The 21,934-nt window shown below is 45.6% G+C and overlaps 1 protein-coding gene across 3 annotated transcripts in view; it reads left to right on the forward strand.

The window, feature by feature from the left end:
* The window catches only part of DSCAM (DS cell adhesion molecule), a 462,695-nt gene that overhangs the window by 341,958 nt on the left and 98,803 nt on the right, over positions 1 to 21,934 (forward strand). For all 3 annotated transcript variants that reach the window (XR_012058288.1, XM_030283877.4, XM_072935734.1), the window contains exons 12-15: positions 6,972 to 7,168; positions 10,258 to 10,354; positions 11,704 to 11,832; positions 21,191 to 21,358. Coding sequence is in view for 2 of the 3 variants with exons in the window: in XM_030283877.4 (XP_030139737.1) it covers positions 6,972 to 7,168; positions 10,258 to 10,354; positions 11,704 to 11,832; positions 21,191 to 21,358 (591 nt within the window). In the remaining variant the exon portion in view is untranslated. The remainder of the gene's footprint in view (positions 1 to 6,971; positions 7,169 to 10,257; positions 10,355 to 11,703; positions 11,833 to 21,190; positions 21,359 to 21,934) is intronic.

A 21,934-nucleotide genomic window follows, 5' to 3' on the forward strand; every position in this document is an offset into this window, starting at 1 on the left:
TGATTTGAAAGAACAGCCCTTTTTTATTTTATTAATGCATCTTTTGCTTAAAATTCATACTTGTCATGCAAAATAAATCAACTTCTCTTCCTCTAATGTGACCTGAAACCACTTGTGAGTGAATGAGATATGAACCCTAAATGTTCACAGCCTTTGCCCTGACACATTCAATCAGATCAGGAGGCACTGGTGGGGCTGCCAAGGACTCGAGACATCATTGTCATTTTATTCCAGCTCAGCATCAAACAAGGCCTGTTAGAGCTTGGAAACACATGTTGGAATTATATTTATAATCAAAGTAACTTCCTTTATACCGTTTACACCAGGGAAATAGCTGGCTGAAATGGTACTTTAGGATGTACAGGATCCATATTCATTCCCACTCAGTATTTATTTATTTTTAAATATATTTATTTAAAATTTAAATACATGTGTTAAAATTTATTTTTTTTAATAATCAAAAAATAAATAAATTTTATTTATTTTTAGGTTATTTTCTCCAAAGATTACCTTGTATGGGTGTCCTACTAAGGTATTTTTTACAAAGCACTGAGTCTCTTGTTATTGGATTTGAAATGCAAATTTATAAAGCATTGGACCTGCCATTTCTGTGTTTAATGCCTCTCTCTTTACACATCAGTGCTGGTTTTTATACATTTCTGTCAGAAAATTATTTTGCTAATAGAATCTAATGAATCTCTTCCCTTTAGTCCAGCAATTCATTCATATAAAAATGTATACGAAAGCTACTGGTCTTCTTTTTAGGGCAGGTTAGGGTTAGAAGGTAATTTACTTTGTTCAGTTTTATTTTAAAGGTATTTTCAGACATACATTTATTAATAATTTTTTTGAGTTTATTTCCTATACACTAAAGACTCCTGAAACTAAAGCTGAGTAAATAATTCAGTCTTTCATATGAATTAATCAAATCTTTACTTCTCAAATTTCTCAGGTTTACATGTTTGAAATTATTTTTTCTAATCTGAAACATCAATGGCTATTATTATCAAAACATTGGCTTTTTAAATTTGAAATTGGTGTCACATTAATACTAGCACAATTAACCCAGAATGGTTTCTATCTATGAGTTGCATTGCTTGGACAGCAAATTCTTTACTGATTCCAAGCAATAAAATATTTTATTCTAAAATCATCTTCATGAAATGATTAAATAATTGAAATCTAATTATTTACATATTTATCCTAACAATATCTCTCTCAGGAGGTTTTCACAACAAACAAACACGAGTAAGTCCAAACTGTAAAGTTAATTTTCAAAATTTGTGAATATTGGTTGAAAGAAAATGTCATTAATTATATTCCCATTATTATTGTCTATAAAAACTTACATACATAAAAATGGGATTTTTTTTTTTTTTTGTGCTAACATATTTCTTTGACCCTCTGAGACATGGAATTTGTTTCCTAATCTTGAACATCTCCTGAGGATGAAGATTAAGAGCATGATTTTCACCTGCTGAACAGGCTTGACTTCCACCAAGGAGCTATGAGTTTGAATTGACGTATTTGGGAAATCCTATTGATTTAAAATTCTCTTTCCTTCACCATGTGAATTCCAGAGAGATGTTATTTAAGTAAACCCAAATGTCTCTTATCAGAAAGGGAAAAGTGAAGTTACAAATTTTAGCAAAGCTCTTGCTGACTCCTGAAAGTCTACGAAATTTGAAAATAAATTAACAGATATATATATCAACAAATAGAAGCATTACAGCTAGGCTCCCTTAAATGTAAATAATGTATTTACATGGGCGTTCTCTGCTTGAGCAAAAGGGGATGGAGTAAAAGGGAATTTTTGAGGTAGGAAAATCCTATTTTTCATGGACAGAAGAGTGTTCTCACTGTGGCTGACCAGAATGAAAGGACAGCTGAATTTGACTTAAATGTTAAACTCAAATTTCAATTCAATTCATTTTTTCAACATTTTCTCAATGTTTGCAAGATGAATCTCTCATGGTTACAGGTGTTTCCCCAAACTGGCCAGTTCCAACATAATCCAGTTATAGTAAAAATGCAGCAAACCCCAGATGGGGGAAGAGATAATGATGTCTGGCTCCAGATCATAAGGCTGAAGGATAACTTTATTAAAAATATACTATATTACATTAGTATACTATTTCAAGAGAAACTATCCTATTCTACATACTCACTTCTTACTTACCTAACTCAAACTCATGACTCTGTGCTGAGAGCCCGAGCCACAGCTGGATCCATTGGTCACTGACCCCAAACAACCTTCACCAGAATCCAGCCCAGCCATCCCTGCAGGTAAACAATCTCCACACCACATTCCACACGGGGAAAACAAAGCAGCAGAGATAAAGATTGTTTTCTCTTCTTCTCTCTGTGCTTCTCCTGAGGGACAGAATTGTGTCTCTCTGTCCAGAGAATGGGAATGTTACATCCAGTGATGGAGCAAAAATATGAGAATGCTCTGCCAGGGCAGAGATCTTCAGACCAGGAAAATCCCAGAATGGTTTTGGGTTAGAAAGGACCATAATTCTTAAAAATACTGAGAACTTTAGTCTTACAATCATTCTTTAATGATACATCGATAATTAGTGCTTAATTACAAACTGAAAGACAGGGAGATTTTTAATTTGCTTTTCTAATGTGGGTATTCCCATCTATGAGCTGAAAGAGAGAAAAAATACCTCCCTCAATCCTAGCTCTCTACATAATTTTAAAAACTGGCTATTTGAATATTTGTTTGTGAATTATTTGAATATTTGTTTTCTGTTAATTCATAAAGATTTATTCTAAAAGGATTCAAAAGTTTCTGATACCCTTCACAAGCTTTACTCAACTTCCTACAGTCTTGTTAATCTGGATAATGAGATTGGTCTTTATCAAAGTAATTAAATATTTTCATTTTGATTTGGATTCAGTTCCTGATGAAACACTCAGCAGTAGCAGAGAAAAAATAAGTCAGATTAAGTACTTTTTACAGAATCTTAGGAAAGGCCCAGATTCAGTTTTCTTCAAGAGTATGACAAAAAGTTCTTGTTTTATCTGAGCCTCTTTCACAATTCTTAAGGATAACCCTGACTACTGAATTTTGCACTTTGATTTTAATGAAGTTGGTAATATTATAAAACAATCATTAAATCAGCAAGAAATATAATTGCTAATTAATATCATTGTACAATCTATTATTTTTACATGCATTAGTATAGCAATAATATTTAGTGCTATAATAAATAATGTTTTATATAATAATAATATAATAAAAAATAATAAATTATAATAAAAAATTAAAATATTTTAAAATTATCTTTTGCTGGGTTGCCATGAAGAAAGGGGAAAACAATGGGTTCACCTGTGAAAAGCAGCAAATAAATCAGCTTTCCAAAAGAAAGCCCAGCTCTAGGCAGAGAAAACTCCTGGATTGATGCTGCTGGCAGAGATATGAATACTTTGAAAATGGAAATTGCCATGATTTATAAATTGTAGCTTCTACTTTGTCCAGTTTTGACCAATAGATCTCTAACTATGCCCAGCACCCCATGGCTTCAGACAAAGATATGGAGAACCCAAGAACTGGATTACTTTGTCCTGTGGTGAAATAACTCCAAAATTGTGGAACATGGCAATATCCACTCCTTGAATCTGCACAGCAACATACCCTTCCCTCCCAAAATTCTCTTATATAAATGTATAAATATAAATATAATTTCGTGTTTGTATATAATGTACATTTGAAGAGATATAAGGCACAGCCACACTTAATTTATGGCATCTGAATCATCTTGATACATTTCTAAATGCCTTCACTTATTTTTAAGACATCCTAAGAGAATATCTCATGCATATGTAGTGCAGATTTAGCTTGCTTATTTACAGTTTTCTAGATTATTTTGTCAGTAAAGAACCAGCATATTTATCTCCATTATTTGCATCAGTAATTTGATTAAAGATAGTCGGAGGATGAAGAAATATGTTGCCTAAAATATCCTTGGGAATGTGGCTTTGTTACCAGAAATCTTTTGACATAGAGGAAGATAAAAAGAAGAGCTTATGGTTTAGGATCATTGGAGATAAATTGTGAAGAGTAAAAAATCAGCTTTGGAGGAAGGGGAAATATTTAGCTGTGAGGCATTGCTATGGCAATAAGGAATCCATGTGGAAGATTATGTGAGGAGAAGGGAAGGATAAGCAGGGATAAAGCTGTATCTGAGGAATAAAGTCATCTTTCTTTACATGTTTTTATGCTGCTCTTATTAAGAAAGTTTTTTGGGGGAAAAAAATGAGCTTTGCAAGGTAGCCTCTGGTTTTTGAAAGCAAGGCAGGGAGTCATGGGACTTGGTTTGGCACTGTCACCCAGCACAGGACCTGAAAGTGAGACAGGAGTGTCTGGGACAGGCTCCCGGGTGGCTGTGGGATTTCAATCCAAGTCCAGATGTCCCCTTTGCTGTGTGCTCCTGCTCGTGAAGCAGGAGGAGGATGGACCTGCACAGGAGCTCTGGGACCTTGTGGGGAGGTAAAAATCCCTCACCCCTCATCTCCTGCGTGGGCTCAGAACATTTCCACCATCACCAGGGAAACTCCAAGGAGGAGATATTGATGGGAAGGAAGACTGCAGCTGTAGAAAAAAACTCTTTAGGTGGTTTGGGTGATTGGCTGATTTAATTATGGACAGGAAATGAGCTGGAGGAGGAAAATATAAAGGTATAGGGATTAGGGGACATGTGAGAACCTGAGGAGGTTGAAGCAGGAAGAAAGAAGGACAGGTGAGGGGGACTGGAGCCTGCTGTGATGAGGACAGAGAGATGTTCAGAGGAAGGGACATGTGGGAGGCTGAGGACATTGTGGAAGGGAAGAAAGGAGGTGGCACAAATTAATGATGGTAATGGGGACTCCTCATCAGTCTGGCGCTTTTGAATTGGGTCTCCCATTGAACAAAATGCATAAAAGGATCTATGGGACTATTTCAGGAAGAAATTCAGGAAGAATTTCTTCACTGAAAGGGTTTTCCAACATTGGAAGGGGCTGCCCAGGGAGGTTTGGAGTCTCCATCCCTGGAGGTGTGTAAGGAAGGCCTGGAAGTGACACTCAGTGCTCTGGGCTGGTGGCACAGTGGAGATTGGGCACAGCTTAGCCTCCTTGGTCTTGGAGATAATTTCCAATCTAAGTGAATCTGTGATCATGCACAGCCCTGATTGTTCTGGGTTTGGAGGAACAAGCAGCTGGCCACAAAAAATCAACTTTCTGAAAGTAACCTCCTTGTGGGTGCATGGATGCACATCAGATGAAACTGAGGCTATTTCCATTCTGTGGAATCTGGAAGCAGACTCATCCTAATTTTCTATTTTGATTATGCATAATTTCTTCTCTTCAAATGCTCCTCTTGGGACAAAACTGATGAGTATCTGATACTCAGACAATTAAATAAGATGTACTTCATCACTAGTGCATGTGGAGCCTCCTGCCTCACACAAGACCTTTCTCAGAGCTCCTGCTGGAATTAGATCCCATTGGTAACTCAAACCCACAGCTCCACAGGCCCTGTTAATCTCCAGGTCAGTTTGGTTTGGGTCAGGAAGCCTTTGAACAGAAAGGGCTGCATCCTGACATATTGTCATCTCCAAGCATTAACGGCTCTGGCATGTGAAAAGGTCATGCCACCAAGCATTAACATTACAGGCTGGCAATTAAAGTAATTCATTTAAATAAGGGTTTTTATTCTGCTGTGTGGCAACAAACACAACCTATGCAAGGGGAAAGCCTGGGAAGGCCCCAAATCAGATCCTCTGCCAGTGTCATCTGATTAAAACCCAGAGAAGCTCAGATGGAAGGAGTGAGTTGTTCTGATAAGAAGAGGCAACCATTCATGCAGAAAAGCAAGGGATGGGGCTACCCTGGAGGGCAAGAGCTTAGGGAGGGGGTTCATTGCTGATGCCTCATATGCTCTAGAAGAGTGGACAGATTCATTCAGAAAGAACAGCTCTGGGTGCTGTCCAGGGCTTTCCAGCTTCTCCTGGGCCTGAAAGATTTGTGGGCTTTGATTCTTTCTAGAGAAATCCAGGTGCCATTCACTGCTGGACAAACCATCTGGGCAGGGAAGGACAGCAAAGGACACCAAAGAGGTCACCTTGTTTCAAAGATGCCGTGTTTGGGATTTGCAATAAAACATCCCAATGATTTTTTTCTTCCTGTTTGCCGGAAATTTTAATTCCAAAACATGAAAATGCTTCAGGTTTAAGACTATTCTTGCTAAGAAGAGAGTACTTTTTTCAACATTAAAATTTAAGCCTTTTTTAAAAGAATGGTTAATGAAGTTGACAGGTATGTCCAAACTGTTATGCAAAAGCCTCCTGAGTACAATGAAAACTCGAATCTAGCTAGTTTTATTGTCAGTTTAATTATACTTTCAGTTCAGCATAGTTCAGCTACGCACTCGACACATCCATGGTCTGTAAGCTCCTTGGTGCAGAGCCTTTCTTTTAATTTTGTGCAGCTCCTGGTTTAATTGAGCCCTCATTTTGAAAGATCATTACTGTCACACACACTGGTAAAACATGTAACAGTCAGCAAGTAGAACAGCAGCTCATCAGAAGGAAGAAGACATTTTTATCAGTTCTTTATTGTCCACATATCTGAACGTTTATTAGTTAAAGTCCCTTTATGTGCTGTGAATATTGAATCTTGAATTATGTTGAATATTGAATGTTAAATTAAGTTGCCCTGTGAGCAGCAAAACAAATGAAGACAGGCTTCCTTTGCATTCATACCCTCTATTGTCCACTTCCAGCTCCTTTCTGCTAAGTTCCCTTTGAGGCCCATCAGTTCTCTTAACACAGGAATGAAAATAAAATACTTTTTCACATTTATTTTGATCTGGTTGAATATGGACAAGCTCGGTGAGACACAGATTGAAAAGCCAACCTTGTATCAGCAGACCCTTCATCTCACTGAGGAACAACCTTGTTTTGTTTTGTTTTGTCTGTTTCTAGTTCCAGCTATGATAACCTCCTACCCAAACACCACCCTGGCAACTCAAGGCCAAAAGAAGGAGATGAGCTGCACGGCACATGGAGAGAAACCCATCATAGTCCGCTGGGAGAAGGAAGACCGGATCATTAACCCCGAAATGTCCCGTTACCTGGTTTCCACCAAGGAGGTTGGGGATGAAGTGATTTCTACCCTGCAGGTAAGAAAACAAATTGGCCCCCAAATCATCCAGATATGTCAAGGTGTATCGCTGGCCAGGGGCTGTATACAAGTCATGAATGGGAGTGCTGTGGAACACGTCTCGAGCTGTTTATTTTTTAGCATCAGTCTCATTCCATGGTTATGACAATGGGAAGATGCCAGTAGCTCACATCCCAGGCAACAGACCAAGAACTTAATGTTACAACTTACTTTATTAACTTTTTGACCAGTCACACAAAGCAAAAGCATATTGACAGTAGTTCTATCCAATCACTATAAATACACGTCCCTTTGGTTAAAACAATGCTTGCTTATTTCGAATACAATACTTGGTTGTAAGACTTAAGATACAATGCACAGAGCTCCATTATTAAGCTTAGATTTTCCTAATATCTCACCAGATATACTTTTCTGCAACTTAGGGAGTTATTCTACCCAAGCGTTAATACACAGACCATTGTTTTATTTGTCCTTTCTTTCTACTTCTTGTATAATTTTTCTGCTGACAAATCTTATAGCTACGCTTAGCTCTAATCACCATCCTGCTGTCTCTGAGGCCTGCCTTTTGCAACGTGCCCAAAACCCTCTGATTTTAAGGAATCCCACAAAGGTGGGCTTGGTTTGGTTTTGATCCAGGTGCAAGGCCAGCCTGACAACACCGGAGCCCCAGCACTCGCTCCGTGCATGGTGTGGAGAGCTGGCAGCCAGAGGAGGGAGAGGAAACTTCTGCAATCCATCCCTAATGGAAAATTCCCTCTTCCCACACTCCAGAGACAGCAAGAGAGTGAGCCAGGCTCAACCCTCCATCCTTTCTGTCTCAGGAGCAGTGTGGCTCATGCCTGTCCTTCCTCAGATCAGTTTGACCAAACTGCTGATAAACTCTGGCCAATATCTGGCACCAAGTTCTGATGTGTGTCATACCTACCCTCACCAAAATCATTAAACTAGTTTGAGAAAAAATGCTGCCTTTTTAAAGTGCTCTTCTCCCCCCCTTTCACTTGGTGGGGCTGGTGAGACCACTTTATAAAGTCAGGATTCAAAGTGGTGTTTTCCATGTGCTTTTATGAAATCTAAAAGAATCTTTCTTCTTTTTTCTCACTCCAAAATCTTCATTATCCATTTTCAGTCACATATAAAAAGTGTATTTATCAGGCCCAAGGAACCAATTCTCTATCTGTCTGGTTATTGTCTAAATTTTAATGTAACTCTTATGAAAGATTTCTTTCTTTACCAGCAAAAAACTGTGTTGGATGATACCCAGTAAAATTCTGGGTTTGCTCTCTGTGAGGGACCTTTTGTCATTGACTTCTATGAGGAAGAAAAAATTCTATGTGTGACTTTATTCCTATTAGTATTTTTGTGATGCAAATAATATTTAGTTATAGGATTGACCCCTAGGCCTCTCTGCCTTCATTCTTCTTGTTGATTTTAATAATGTAACCCCTGGATGCACAATAATATTTCTATTTGGAAGGCTGGAGTCCTGCTTGGAGAGCTTCCTGAAGGAGTTGTGTATAGCAATGGTGTTCTACATCCATGTGTGTTACATATAAAACCTTTCACTTCTGAGAAATAAAACACCCCAAAAAGCAGAAAACAGCAGCTCAAGGCTGTCTCTGAAGCTTTGAGCTCAGTGCTTTTGCATGATGATGTAATCTTTAGTTGTGTACTCAGCTTTTATTTTTTCTGCAGAACCCCTGCCTCAGTGAGACAGGATTTGGATTTTCGCTGGGGCTGAATTAGGGTTGAGTAATGAACGGCACTGTGTGGTGCAAAGCTGATCTTTGAGACCAAACTTTTCACAGGTGGCCAATAATTGTGTGTTCTTTGTTTTCTGGGCACTCGCCTTGAGCCCTCGGGGTCTGATTTGCAGAAGTACTAAGCCCTCCTGGCTGCAGCTGAACTCAGTGGAAGCTGTTATGAACACATGAAAAGCTATTTATTGCTGAGGGAGGGGGAGGAAAGCCCTACATGTCTCAAATTGGGCTCTGGAAATTTTTGTTTCCCTGTCTCCAAGCTCAGCCACACGTGCAAGTGAACACAGCTTGACACGTTGCCACATCTCAGATGATAACTCTCCAATTTCCTTACAGCAAGTGGGAAATTAATTCATTTATCTTAACCAGTGGTGACTGGGAGTTGTGCTCACATCACCTGAGTTTTGCTGAGGAATAAAGAGCACGTGGAGTTTCCATGGCTCAGCTAATATGTGGCAACTTGTCAGGGAGCCACAAACGTTATCATACATCTATTTCCTTAATTCCCTACATGAAATGGTGGCAGTGCTCTTCATGGCTGATGAAAATAAATTCACTCGTGTTTCTGAAATGGGTGAATTCAGAGGAAAATGCTGTGAGAAAATGAATGTCTGTTTTCAGGGCACAGTTTGAACAGTGAGCAGTAAATAAATTGTGGAGCAGCACACTGAACAATGAGAAGGAAATGGTATTTCAAATATCTGCTCGCTTAAAAAAAATTCTTTCTTTCTTGTACCTTGAATGAAGCAGTGGTCCTGGAGAAAAATATCATTATGATCATGTTTGTAAATATTATATATAATTTTCCTTGCTGTTAAACAACAAATTGAAAAGAAAGACCACTCAAAACTTTATTATGAGGCACCATGCTAAATGCTACAGGGTTCACCACCAGTGTTTGAACCTTTATTTCCTCCACACAGACTTCAGCCACTTGAGCAATTTTCAGAAATAGCCAGAAAAATTTGGAGGCAGCAGGAGGCACCATTTTGTATGGCAAATTTCAGCCAACACTTAAATACTTGGCAAACTTGTGAGGAACTGGAAACAAGGCTCCTAAGGAGAAGCTGCAGGAATAGGTGGAGCTCCAGCTCCTGACTACACATGTCGAGCTGGTAGCCTGTGTCCTCAGCCCAGGTGCTGCTGGCTTTGATAATCTCAGTATTTTGGAAGCTTTCCTATGCAATTGGATGTGTGTAACCTGCAATATCTATTTATTGCTGTCAAGGAGAACAGTCTGCATGATTTTTCTTGTGCCCCACAGACAAGCTGTTGGTTTATTTCCTCTGTGTGCTGTTCAATCCATCACCTCTTTTCCAACCTCCCATAGATTCTGCCAACTGTGCGTGAAGATTCTGGCTTCTTCTCCTGCCACGCCATCAATTCTTACGGGGAGGATCGTGGAATAATTCAGCTCACTGTGCAAGGTAGGGAGAGGACAACACAAGGAAAAAACTGACAGCTATTGTAGGACAGGAAGTGTAGAAATCTGCTGAGGGGTGGGAGGTTCTGATCCCTAGTTAAATGTGTTCCTCATTGTCAAAGAAATGAGAAGCTGTGTTAAGGTTCTCACTCTTTCATTTTCCAGCATCACAAGATTATATAAAAATAAAAGATAATCTTGAGTCCTTCTAGATCTGTACAAATTAATTTTTTTTTTTTTTCTTAAATACAGTAGTTGACAATTGCCAAAGATACTTAAAACTGCTAAGGACTATGGATATGGAGGATTGAGGAAGAACAGGTTGCTCTTCCTCTAATGTGCTTCAAATCCAGGTCTGAAATAAAGCAAAAGTGATCTCACTTCATCTCTAGAGAAATGTTAAACCTACTGTGGAACTTAAAGCAAAATATTTCAAGTTTAATCAATCAAAATAAATTGTGAGCAGTCTGCACAATCCACATTCTAGGAATTTATGTTGCCTGGGGCTGGGGTTCCCCTCCCACAGGGCACAAACAACAAATCCTGCAGAGGTGACAATATTTGAGATGCAGGGCACAGGCAGGACTCAGCCACTGGCCACTGCTCCATGTGGTGCTGGTTCCTCCTGTGCCTCTCTGAGCCTGCACACAACAAATGCCTACAACTTGCAGGTTTCTCTCTCCCTGCCTTTGATTCCAAGTAGCAGCAGATTCCAGAGGATGCCTAAGGCAGCCCTGTTGAAAAATTCAAGTGGAGGCTGGGGACAGGTTCCCAGTTGCACCACTGCTCATCTAAGCTGCCATGACAATTTAAAGGGACAATAGAATGTGTCTAGGTGCTGGTTATTTACAGCATTAACTTTAGAGGCAGAAAGAGCTTTTAGAATTATTTAATCAAATTATTCTGTTATTAAAAGAATCTTTTAAACACACTCAAAGAAAAGAAATTTTACTCTCTCTCCCCACCAAATTTAGCACTTTTGAGTTTAGTACTCATATTTCTACATCACTTTTTTGAGTAAAATCACTGATAGCAGTATGAGATAGTAGTATCAGTGATCAGAGAAATGTGCTGCTCAAGGTAAAACATCTTTCCTGGGATGAAAGTCCGAGCTGGAGTGATTTTAAGGAAAAGCAACCAAGAAGGTTAAAGAGGAGCCAGTATTCACAACTACACCAGTGACACCAAGCTGAAAAGTGCCGATACTTCCAGCAGGTGATTTACAGGATCAGGGTCCCCATGAGTGCCCAGAGAAACGCCAGGAAGGCTGAGCCAGTGCCACGCTGGTTGCTGTGCCCCTGCTAGGAGGATGGGGTGTGTTCTGAGCAGAGCTCTGTGTGTGTCTTTGCCCAGAGCCCCCTGACCCCCCTGAGATAGAGATCCGGGAGGTGAGAGCTCGGAGCATCGCCCTCAGGTGGACCATGGGCTTCGACGGCAACAGCCCCATCACCGGCTACGACATCGAGTGCAAGAACAAGTCAGGTAAGGAACAACCTCAGCAGTCCCCGTTGCTGCTCATTCCCCACCCAGTTTGTGCTGTAAAACGTAATTCAGAAATTGAAACTGTCTGATGGAATTTTTTATCGTGGTTTGTTTAATCTTCCACAGGAAGATTTATTTTCATTTGTTGTCCTTTTTGTTTGTTTTGTGGTAAAGACACTGAATTTAGCAATTGCTGCTTTTCCCTTTTATCGCTTCATGCTGTAGTTACTGAGGCAAAAATTTTGTGATGTTTTCATTAGTAGAAAAAATATTTTCAGGAGTGCTGAATCGTCAGTCATCATTTTAGCCCTGTCTTTCTAAATGAAATCAATAATGTACAGGAGAGATTGATAATGTACCTGAAAGATGAGGAGTGGAAATTCTCCACTGAAGATGAAGTCAGGAATTGAAGGTTTGGAGATGTGGATTGGGCAAGGGTGCCTTCAAGGGATATGCACACCTAAAAGTTTCTATGCTCTGTTTTCTTTTTGTTTATTTTCCTTTCTTTCCAACCACCCACCTGCTCCAGAAAAGCTTTTGAAAATCGTTCTTGCCTGATCGACTCCTTGCTCACACTAAAACATGTCTTGTATTTCTCAAATACAAGAATAAATATCTCAGAATGATGTAACTCAACACAACTCCATTTAGGATGACTGAGGTGCTTCCATTCTATTGAAGCAATGACAAGAAGGGATTTCAGAGCTCTAAAACATCCTTGTTAGATTTAATTTTATGTTTTCCAGTGATAATGTAGAATGCGGGCAAAGATTAAGTGGGGGTCACCATGAACTTGCATTGAAAAATGATTTCTCACTAATATGGAATGATAAATCAAGAGCAAGACAGCAAAAGAAGCATCATCAGGTTGGATGGAAATATCAGGACAGAATATATTGATAAATGTTAAAAAATTAAAGAAAGGAAAATAAGTGGGCAGCAGAATTGGTGCCCAAAATATTTCTTTGTATGTATCTGAAGACAAATCCTGGGGGTCATGTCCTAACAAGAGCAGATTATCTTCTTCTTCTTGCTGCAAACAACAGAAATATCATTTTTTTAGAGTCAGAGGCTGACTATTTGGAGAAACCAGGATCAGGTGTTTGAATTCTTGCATACAAATTTTGTCATTAATTAAATCACCGAGAAGATAAAATACCAAAGATGGTTAATGGAGAACTTGCATGGGGTAGTTGGGGGGATTAGGAAAAAAGAGGAAGAATTAGGAAAACTCCTCAGTTTCCAGGTACTAAAGGTATGGAACAAAATTTAGATTATATATTCAAGGAACACCCTACCAAGACCAAAGACAAGCTGTAAACTGCACAGCTGTGTTTTGTGAGCATTTCCCACCTCTGTTGCCTTTCCTGAGGACTCAGGAATGGATTTAGATCAGATGCACCATCGAGGCTTCTCAAGCAGGAAATCTTTCCTGTTTCAGAGAAGGTGCAGGTGACCACAAAGAATGCATGGACTGTATTTAGGAGCTCTCACATATCCCATCATAAAATCATAGAAATTAGGTTGGAAAAGACCTTTAAGATCATCGAGTCCAAAGTTAGCTCAGCACTGCTGATGTCTACCCGATCAGACACAAAAGATTCACTAATTACCCCAATGGAATTAGTTACTCCATGGAAGGAGCATGGAGTTGCCTGTCCTGTAGGGTCTAGTGCCGGAGCACTGTGATTACCAGGAACGGCGTTTCAGGATGTTTTGATGCTTAGAGACATCACCTGTCTGTACAGACATGTACCTGTGGCACTCAGACCTGGCCCTTCATGGAGACCAGTCCTGTGCAGCCTCCAGAAGTTTCCATCGGAGGTGTGCAAATACATCTTTGGGTTGTGGGTCCTCATTTGTGCCTCTCTGAGCCTCATCCTTTTGAAAACATTATTTCATTAGGGTAGTCGTAGGGACAAAGTTTGAACAGTTCTGTTTAATATTGCATTTTATTGTGCTGTGATGTGAGCGGGGCATGCCCCGGGTCCCTGATGATTCCGCAGAGTTGGGGATCCCCCAAATTTTTCCCGGGATCCGAGGCGATTTCCCGGGATCCGCGGGGGCTCCGGCCGGGCGCGGGGCTGCTGCGGTACCAGAGATGGACACGGGGTGGCAGCACCGGAACACCTGAAACCAGGAGTTGTGAGGGAGGGGATGACAAACACGCGTCTTCCCCGACCAACACGAGTCTTCCCGTGCTCTCCTCATTCCCAGCTGGGACAAAGCCAGCGGGAGATGAGTTCACTGCGGGGAGCCCTCGGCAGCGCCCGGCCGGCAGCGGGGAGCGAGCCCCGGCCCGGCCGCTGTGCCCGTGGCGCCGCAGAGGCGAGGGGAGAGCCGCAGGAGCCGCTGCCTCGGGCACTGCCCCGGGCCGGGGGCAGCAGCCGGGCCCGGCCCTGCGGCAGCGCAGGAGGCTCTGGCGGTGCCGCTTCTCCAGCTCGGCCCGGTGCCCGGGCACGGCCCCGGCCTTGGGGCTGCCCCTGCTCCGCTCAGCTGCCCGTGCCCTGCCCGGGCGCCGAGGCCGCGCTCGGTGCCCCCGGGTGCCGCTGCTGCGGGCAGGGCCGAGCCCCGGTGCCCGGGCACAGCCCTGAGGGACACCCCTGCTCCCCGGGCTGCCGCGGCTCCTGGAGCCGCTGCCCACGAGCCCCCGGCACGGCCGTGCGGCCAATTCCTCGTGCCCTGGGCAGCGCAGCCTGCAAAGCCGGGGCTCGGCACTGCGGGGCTGGGGCTGCCGTGTGCCAGCGGGGCCAAAGCCTCGCAGGGCTCGGGGCACAGCCGGGCCCGCCAGGACACCGCTCCGGGGATGCTCCCGGCCAGCTCCTGCCCAAGCCCCCCGCAACCCGGGCTGGCTCTGTGCGCTCCGGCAGCCACGACGGGACTGGGGAACAGCTGGGGACTGGGCTTTGCCCACAGCTGAACCTGGAGAGCTGCAAGCTCTGCCCTGCACGCTGTTACAGCCACGGCAGGGAGCAGGCCCAGGAGGAAGGAGGAGCCGCTTTGCCTTGAGCTTCCATAGGGAAAGCTTATTCGAGGTGGAGAGAGCAGGATAAAAAAGAGCCCCTCACCCTCGTTTGCAAGGGGTTTTGCTCAGATCCAAGTCAGGCAGTGGGTACTAACAGCGAAGCAACAGGGAATCCTCAGGGCAGGAGTGAGGGGATTACAGCAACACTGTGGGACAATCAGGATCGGGGGAGCAGAGGGAAAGGCACAGGGGCCAATGGGGCATCCTGGATTAGGGGATTTCCAAGTGAGGGTTTCAATTAGGGGTTGGCCCAGGGGCTGAGTGGCAGGGAACATTCAGGAAAAAGGGGCAGGGTTACCTGGACAGGCAGGGAAGGGACTGGGACCAAGGGAGGGGAATAACTTGAGGGACAGCTTTAAAGGGAGTGTACAACATAGGGAAAAAAACAACTTGGGGAAGATGTGGGGGGATAACAGAATGAACCATTTAACAATAACTTAATGAAATAAACACAAATCGCAACAAATTCCTGTGTGCTCCACTGCTGTTGGGGTTCCGGGGTGGCCCTTTGTGATGTGGGACCTGGTGGTGGCCAGAGACCCTTGTGACATCAGGGAGTTCCGCCAGGGCTGAGGGTCTCCAAGGGGCGCGGAGCCCTGGGGTGCCCAGTTCCAGGAGAGCCGCTCTCTGAAGAGGAAGCAGCTCCCTGGCTCTGTCTGTGCCACACGCTGACAGTGATAGCGGCTGACAGTGACAGACAGCAACAGCGAGGAAGACAAAGGTAACTCCAACTCCCGGTCCCACAGCTCCTTGCCCAGCTGGCTGGAAGCCACCAGCGAGCAGTGGTCAGGGGCAGTGGGCAGCTCAGTCCTGCTGCTTTCACAGACTGAGGAGGAGGAGAGACTCTTTGTCAAAATGGGCCAAGATCTTTCCCGGAGGGAAGATGTGGAAGCGACCGACCAGAGAGATGTTCCAGGAGCCCAAGAAATGTCCGGGCAGGGAATGAGGAGCAGCCAAGAGCTGAACCAAGGCCAGGTACGTGTGAGAGTTTGGGACGTTTCCCACTACAGAGGTGGGACACAAAGAGCTCTATGAAGGGGAAGAAGCCATCAGAGCTCAGGAGCTGTCCCAGTGGGAGGAAGACAGTGAGATGTACCAAGAAGGGTGGGAGAGGGAAGAACGTGTGACAACCCAGGAGATTTCCCAGTGGGAAATAGATGAGAGTGGGCAGCAGGAGATGGGATGGGGAGAAGACGAGAGATGCCACAAAGGCTGTCCCTGCAGAGAGATCTGAGTGTCCCAGAGGATTCCCAATGGGATGATGCCCAAGAGCGTTCCCGGAGGGAAGGTGAGAGGTACCAAGACCTCTCAGCATGGGGACAAGGTGTGCACTGCCACATGTCCCAGTAGGAAGACAGGAGAGAGCTGGAATTGTCCCAAGTGAGAGACAGCAGTGGCAGGGAGCTGTGCCAAGGAGCAGACACTGCAGCCCAAGAGCTGCCCCGGTGGGACGATGTGAGTGAGCGAAAGCTGTCCCAAAGGGAGGAAGATGTGAGCAGGCAGGAGCTGTCCCAATGGGGACACAACATCAGCTCTGAGATCTGGGACAGACCCTTGTGCCCAGTGAGGGACGAGGAGCCTCAGCCTTGTCCCCCAGAGGGGCCCAGCTCTGCCAGCCCCGTGGGGACAGAAGTGGCAGCAGAGGCAGTCCCTGCCCTAACCAGCGCCTCTCCTGCCCCACAGAGTCCCACGGAGGCCGAGCCGGCAGCTGCTGCCCCAGCTGGAGATACTGAGGAGGAGGAGGAGCCCCCTGAGGCTCTCCTGTCCCAAGGGGAAGATGAGGATGATGTCAGCTCCAGTTCCTTGGAGAAGCCACTGGACTCAGTGAAGGAGAAGAACACCCAGACTTGTTCCTCATCCAGTCACGAGGAGCTGTCCCAGGTCGAAGAGGTCATCGAGCTCTCTCCAGGGGACGGCAATAACGAGCCAGAGCTGTCCTCAGTGGAAGAGGCAATTGAGGACATCCCATGGGACAGCACAAGTGACACGGAGCTGTCCCCAGTGAAAGAGGCCATCAAGGTTGTTCCAGAGGACAGCACAAGGGACGAGGAGCTGTCCTCAGTGGAAGAGGCCATCGAGAACATTCCAGAGGACAGCACAAGTGACCAGGAGCTGTCCCCAGTGAAAGAGGCCATCAAGGTTGTTCCAGAGGACAGCACAAGGGACGAGGAGCTGTCCTCAGTGGAAGAGGCCATTGAGAACATTCCAGAGGACAGCAAAAGTGACCAGGAGCTGTCCTCAGTGGAAGAGGCCATTGATGATATTCCATGGGACAGCACAAGTGACCCGGAGCTGTCCCCAGTGGCAGAGGCCATCAAGAACATTCCAGAGGACAGCTCAAGTGACCAGGAGCTGTCCTCAGTGGATGAGGATCTGGAGGACATTCCAGAGGACAGCTCAAGTGACCAGGAGCTGTCCTCAGTAGAAGAAGACATCGAGAAAATACCAGAGGACAGCATGAGTGACCAGGAGCAGTCCAAAGTGGAAGCGGCCATCAAGCTCAGTCCCGAGGACAGCACGGCTCTTCCCCCAGAGGGGCCCAGCTCTGCCAGCCCCGTGGGCACAGAGGTGGCAGCAGAGGCAGTCCCTGCCCTGCCCAGCGCCTCTCCTGCCCCCGGCAGTCCCACGGAGGCCGAGCCGGCAGCTGCTGCCCCGTCCGGAGCTGCTGAGGAGGCAGCAGCGGGGTCAGTGCTGGCAATGCAGGACAGGAGGGACGGCTCTGATGAGGAAAACAAATTTTGGCAATTTTTGTATGACCTGGAGCCTTTCCCGGATGGAGACCCAGAGCTGTCCCAGGAAGCGTCCTGCTGTGAACAATGCAGAGAGGAAGATCTGCCCCATGGGGAGGTCAGGAGTTACCACCAACTCTTTGACTCGGAAAAATATTTGGACCAAGACCTGTCCCAGGGAGAAGTCAGCAGCTCCCAGGGCCCCTCGGACTGGGAAGAATGCATTGAGCAAGTGCTGTCCGGAGGAGATGTCATCAGCTGTGCAGAACATTCAGACTGGGAAGAATATCATGCCCAAAATGTGTCCAGTGAGAATGGCAGAAGACCCTCAGGACTCTCCAGCTGGGAAGACAACAGTGACACGGGGCTCATGCAGGAGAACTGGCCTGAGCACGTCATCTTGGCCAAGCCCCTGTGCCCCGAGGATGATGAGTGGGACGATGTGAGCCTCCTGGAGCTGCCCCCAGAAGACAAGCAAGACCAGAAATGGAAAGTTTTAGTGGCAGAGGGGCTCCCAGTGCCCATCCCTCGGGAGGCCTGGGCTGAGTGCCCGGCACAGGAGCCGTGCAGCCAAGGGCCGGCGCCTGCCCCGCACAGCCCCCCCAGCCCCTGGCCTGCCCGGCTGGGAGCCCAGGCCCTCCGCGGGCAGCCGGCTGCCCCCGGGAAACGTCCCTCCCGCTTCAGGCGGGCGCTGCGGGCGCTGCGGGGGCTGTTCCGCTGTTCCTGCCTCAGGCCACACACAGAGGAGTAAAACGGACACAGGAAAGGGTGAAGAGGATAAAGAGAAGGAAGGTGAACAACAGGAAGAAGATGAAGATGACTGCTCCTGCCAGTCCCGCTCCTCTGTGTCGGAGCAGCAGCTGATCGGTTCGGCTCAAGGGGCTCAGAAATTGCTGCTGCAGCTCCTCCAAATCAGAGAAGAGAAAAGCCTTTGGGTGGGCCAACCAAGCCAAGCAAAACCCAACCAGGCAGAGCCACGAACACCTGGGCAGTGAGGCTTGGAAAATGCCCACCCAAAGAGCCCAAAGCTCTCCCATCCCTGCCCCGGGCCTGGAAGGTGCAGCAACAATTTCTTGGGCACAAAGCAGAGGCTCCTGGAACAGACTCAGCACAAACCCCTCCGGGACAACGGAAAAGAAGACAAAGACAAAGATGAAGACAATGACACAGAAAAAGAGGACAAAGACAACACAGCAGATGAAGAAGATGAAGACAGTGAAGAAGATGAAGACAAATAGGATGAAGAAGATGCAGAAGACAACAAAGAGGAAGAAGACAGATGGAGACTAAAAAGACAAGATATAGAACGTTTATTTAAGAATAGATAGAAGAAGTATAGTAATAGGAATTTAGAAATACTTAGAAGAAGAAGAATAGGAAAAGGAATAAGAATTTCATAATATGTAGAAGAAGAAGAATAGGAATAAGAATTTTAAAATATGTAGAAGAATAATAGGAATAGGAATTAGAATATAAAGATACATAGAAGTAGCAAAGAAGAAGAATAGTAAGAAAGAGTAGGAAGAAGAAGAAGAAGAATAGAAAAATGAAGAGAAAATTGAAGTAATAAGTAAAATTAGCAAGTAATTTATTTTTATTACATATTGTATATTTCTATTACAGTTATGAAATAAAAACATTTATGTACCATATGTTGTAATCACAATGCATCATAATGCCCCCACGCTGTTCCCGTTATTGAAGAATCTGTGTGTTTGCTAACAACGTCGGTAAGGCCCCAGAGCAGAGTGCCCAGATTCCGTGTCCTGTCTCTCCGAGGTGCCGATGCGCTGTCCCAGCCCGAGCCCCGGAGCGCCCCGCGGGCAGCGCGGGCTCAGCCCCAGCGGCAGCGGGAGAGTTCCCGGCCGGGCCGGCGGGGCAGGGCTGTCGCTGCTCTCTGCAGGCAAACGGGAGGCGCAGGCTGAGCCCGGCTGGCAGAGAGCTGTGCCGGGCAGCCCTTTGCAGCAGGGCTGTGCAGGCAGCACAGCGAAGGCAGCGGAGCCCCGCTCTGCCGCTGCCCGTGGCCGGGGAGCCGGGCCGGGGCTGTTCCTGCAGCCCTGCCTGCCTCCAGCAGCCCTGGGCCGGGCGGGAGGGGTTCCCCCGCTGCAGCCCCAGCTGAGGCAGCAGCAGCAGCTCTGTGCTGCTCCTGACACATCCCTGCGGCAGCAGCTGCACGGGGCTGTGCAGCCACAGAGCCCAAAGCAGCGCAGCAGCAGCGCAGCAGCAGCGCAGCTCTGGGGCTCTGCTGCTGCTGCTGCTGCTGCTGCTGCTGCTGCTGGGCAGCCCCACAGGGCTCAGGTCACTGTAAGGGTGGCTGCAACAAATTTTTAAGTCCCCCGACTTCAGGGTGAACATGGCACAAAATAGGAAAAAAGGAGCAGGAACGGTGAAGTGCCCGAAAAGGAAATTACTTCTAATGACAAATAAAAATAGGGACAATGCCCAGGAACCCAGGGCAGCACAAGGACAAGCTCCAAAGACCAGAAACAAGGGAGAGGTAATGTCTTGGGGGTGGAACATTCTTTAAGACAATATGTGGAAAACAAATAACCAGTAGGGGAGTAGAACTTGGATATTTAACATAATAACTCCAAAGGCTTTTGGGAGGAGATCTCAGGCTTGCCCTCAGTTACATGAATGTTTTCCAGGGCTTGATGCTGAGGTTTGGGGTGAGGGGGGTGAAGTCTGGCTGACTGTGTGTTCCAGTCAGGCTGCTTCCTCCAGGGTCAGTGCTGAGCAGCTGTCGCAGGAGTGTGGTGTTGGGGTTTCCATTTTTGGGAGTGCTCCAGGGAAGGGTGCTTCTCCAGGATTAATTTTACTTTTTTTCTGGGATACCTTTCAGAGAATTGCAGAATCCCTGATGGTAGAAAGGGTTTCCCAGCACATCAAGTCCAAACAGTGCCCAATGCCCATGTTGTCACCCAGATAACGTGGGTGACAGAGTGCTATGTCCAGGTCTTCCTTGGCCAGCTCTAGGGATGGAGACTCGACCACTACCTTAGGCAGCTGCTTCCAATGCTTAACCACCCTTTCCATGAAGAAATTCCTGCTGGTATCCAAGCTGACCATCCCTTGGCCCAGGCTGAGGCTGTGTCCTCTCATGCTGTCACTTGTTGCCAAGGAAAACAGGCAGTCCACACCTGGCTGCACCCTCCTGTCAGGGAGCTGTGGAGAGCACTGATGTCCCCCCTGGGCCTTCCCTCCCTTTTTTTTTTGAGCACAACCAGCTTTCTCACTGAGTGAAGATCCCTTTGGGGCAGCAACTCCCATTTTTGTGCAGTTGTTCCAATGTCCCAAAGGTGAGAAATCATGCTCACACAAAACTGAGGAATCTTTGCTGCTCTCAGCACCTCCTCAAGAGTAGCTATTTCTGTGGATTTGCTGATGACCCCCAGAGCTAAGATCCCATTGTTCTCAGCAGCACTCTTGGAGCAGTTGGGAGTGCTGTCAAAGAAGGGGAGGGATCGCTGGATTTGCTTGGAGCAAAATGTGTTTTCTGGATTAACACAGCGGTGGCATGAAACAGTTTAACTTCATGCTTGTATTACCCACATTAACACCACCATTAATTTGTATGTTTCTGCTGATGTTTCTTATCAAACAGACTCTTGGGATTCTGTCCAGAGAACAAGAGATGTTTCCCCTCAGCTAAACCAAGCCACCATCATCGACCTGCACCCGTCCTCCACCTACAACATCCGCATGTACGCCAAGAACCGCATCGGCAAGAGCGAGGCCAGCAATGAGCTCACCATCACCACTGATGAAGCAGGTATGAACTGGCTTTGCAACCTCTAAATTCTGTGGGAATGATCTCTCTCTGATGTCAGGAATCGTTGCATGAAATGCAACTTCTGTAGCTGCAGCTGTATCAAAAGGAGTACTGAGTGTTTCCCATAGAACATCGTGACTTTTGCAACTTAATTGTACAGGGCTGTAATTAAAGCTGTTCAGTGGCATCTAGTGGTCAAAGAAGACATTGTGCTCCAAATTTTCCTTGTGATGTTGGGAATAAGACACCTATATCCACAGTGAGACAACTCAATCAGCAACGTCCTGTTTTTAGCAGTGGTGCCTCCCCTGTGGGTATTGTGGCTTTCCTTACATGTTTAGATATTAACGTAGGTAACTAATTTAATTTTTTCCCTTTTGAGAATGTTGATCCACATGAATCAACTCTTCATTTGAATATTCCCTCACTCAACCCAACATTTATTTGAATATTCCCTCACTCAACCCACTCACCATTTATTTTTCTGGCCTTTATTTAAGTCTTTTGGCTGTCCCTTGTCAGTGTCATCCCCCTGATCTTTGTTCTGTTGCATTACAGAATCACAGAATCATTTAA

Source organism: Taeniopygia guttata, chromosome 1 (genome assembly GCF_048771995.1).
Source record: "Taeniopygia guttata chromosome 1, bTaeGut7.mat, whole genome shotgun sequence".
In the NCBI taxonomy this organism is placed as follows: domain Eukaryota; kingdom Metazoa; phylum Chordata; class Aves; order Passeriformes; family Estrildidae; genus Taeniopygia; species Taeniopygia guttata.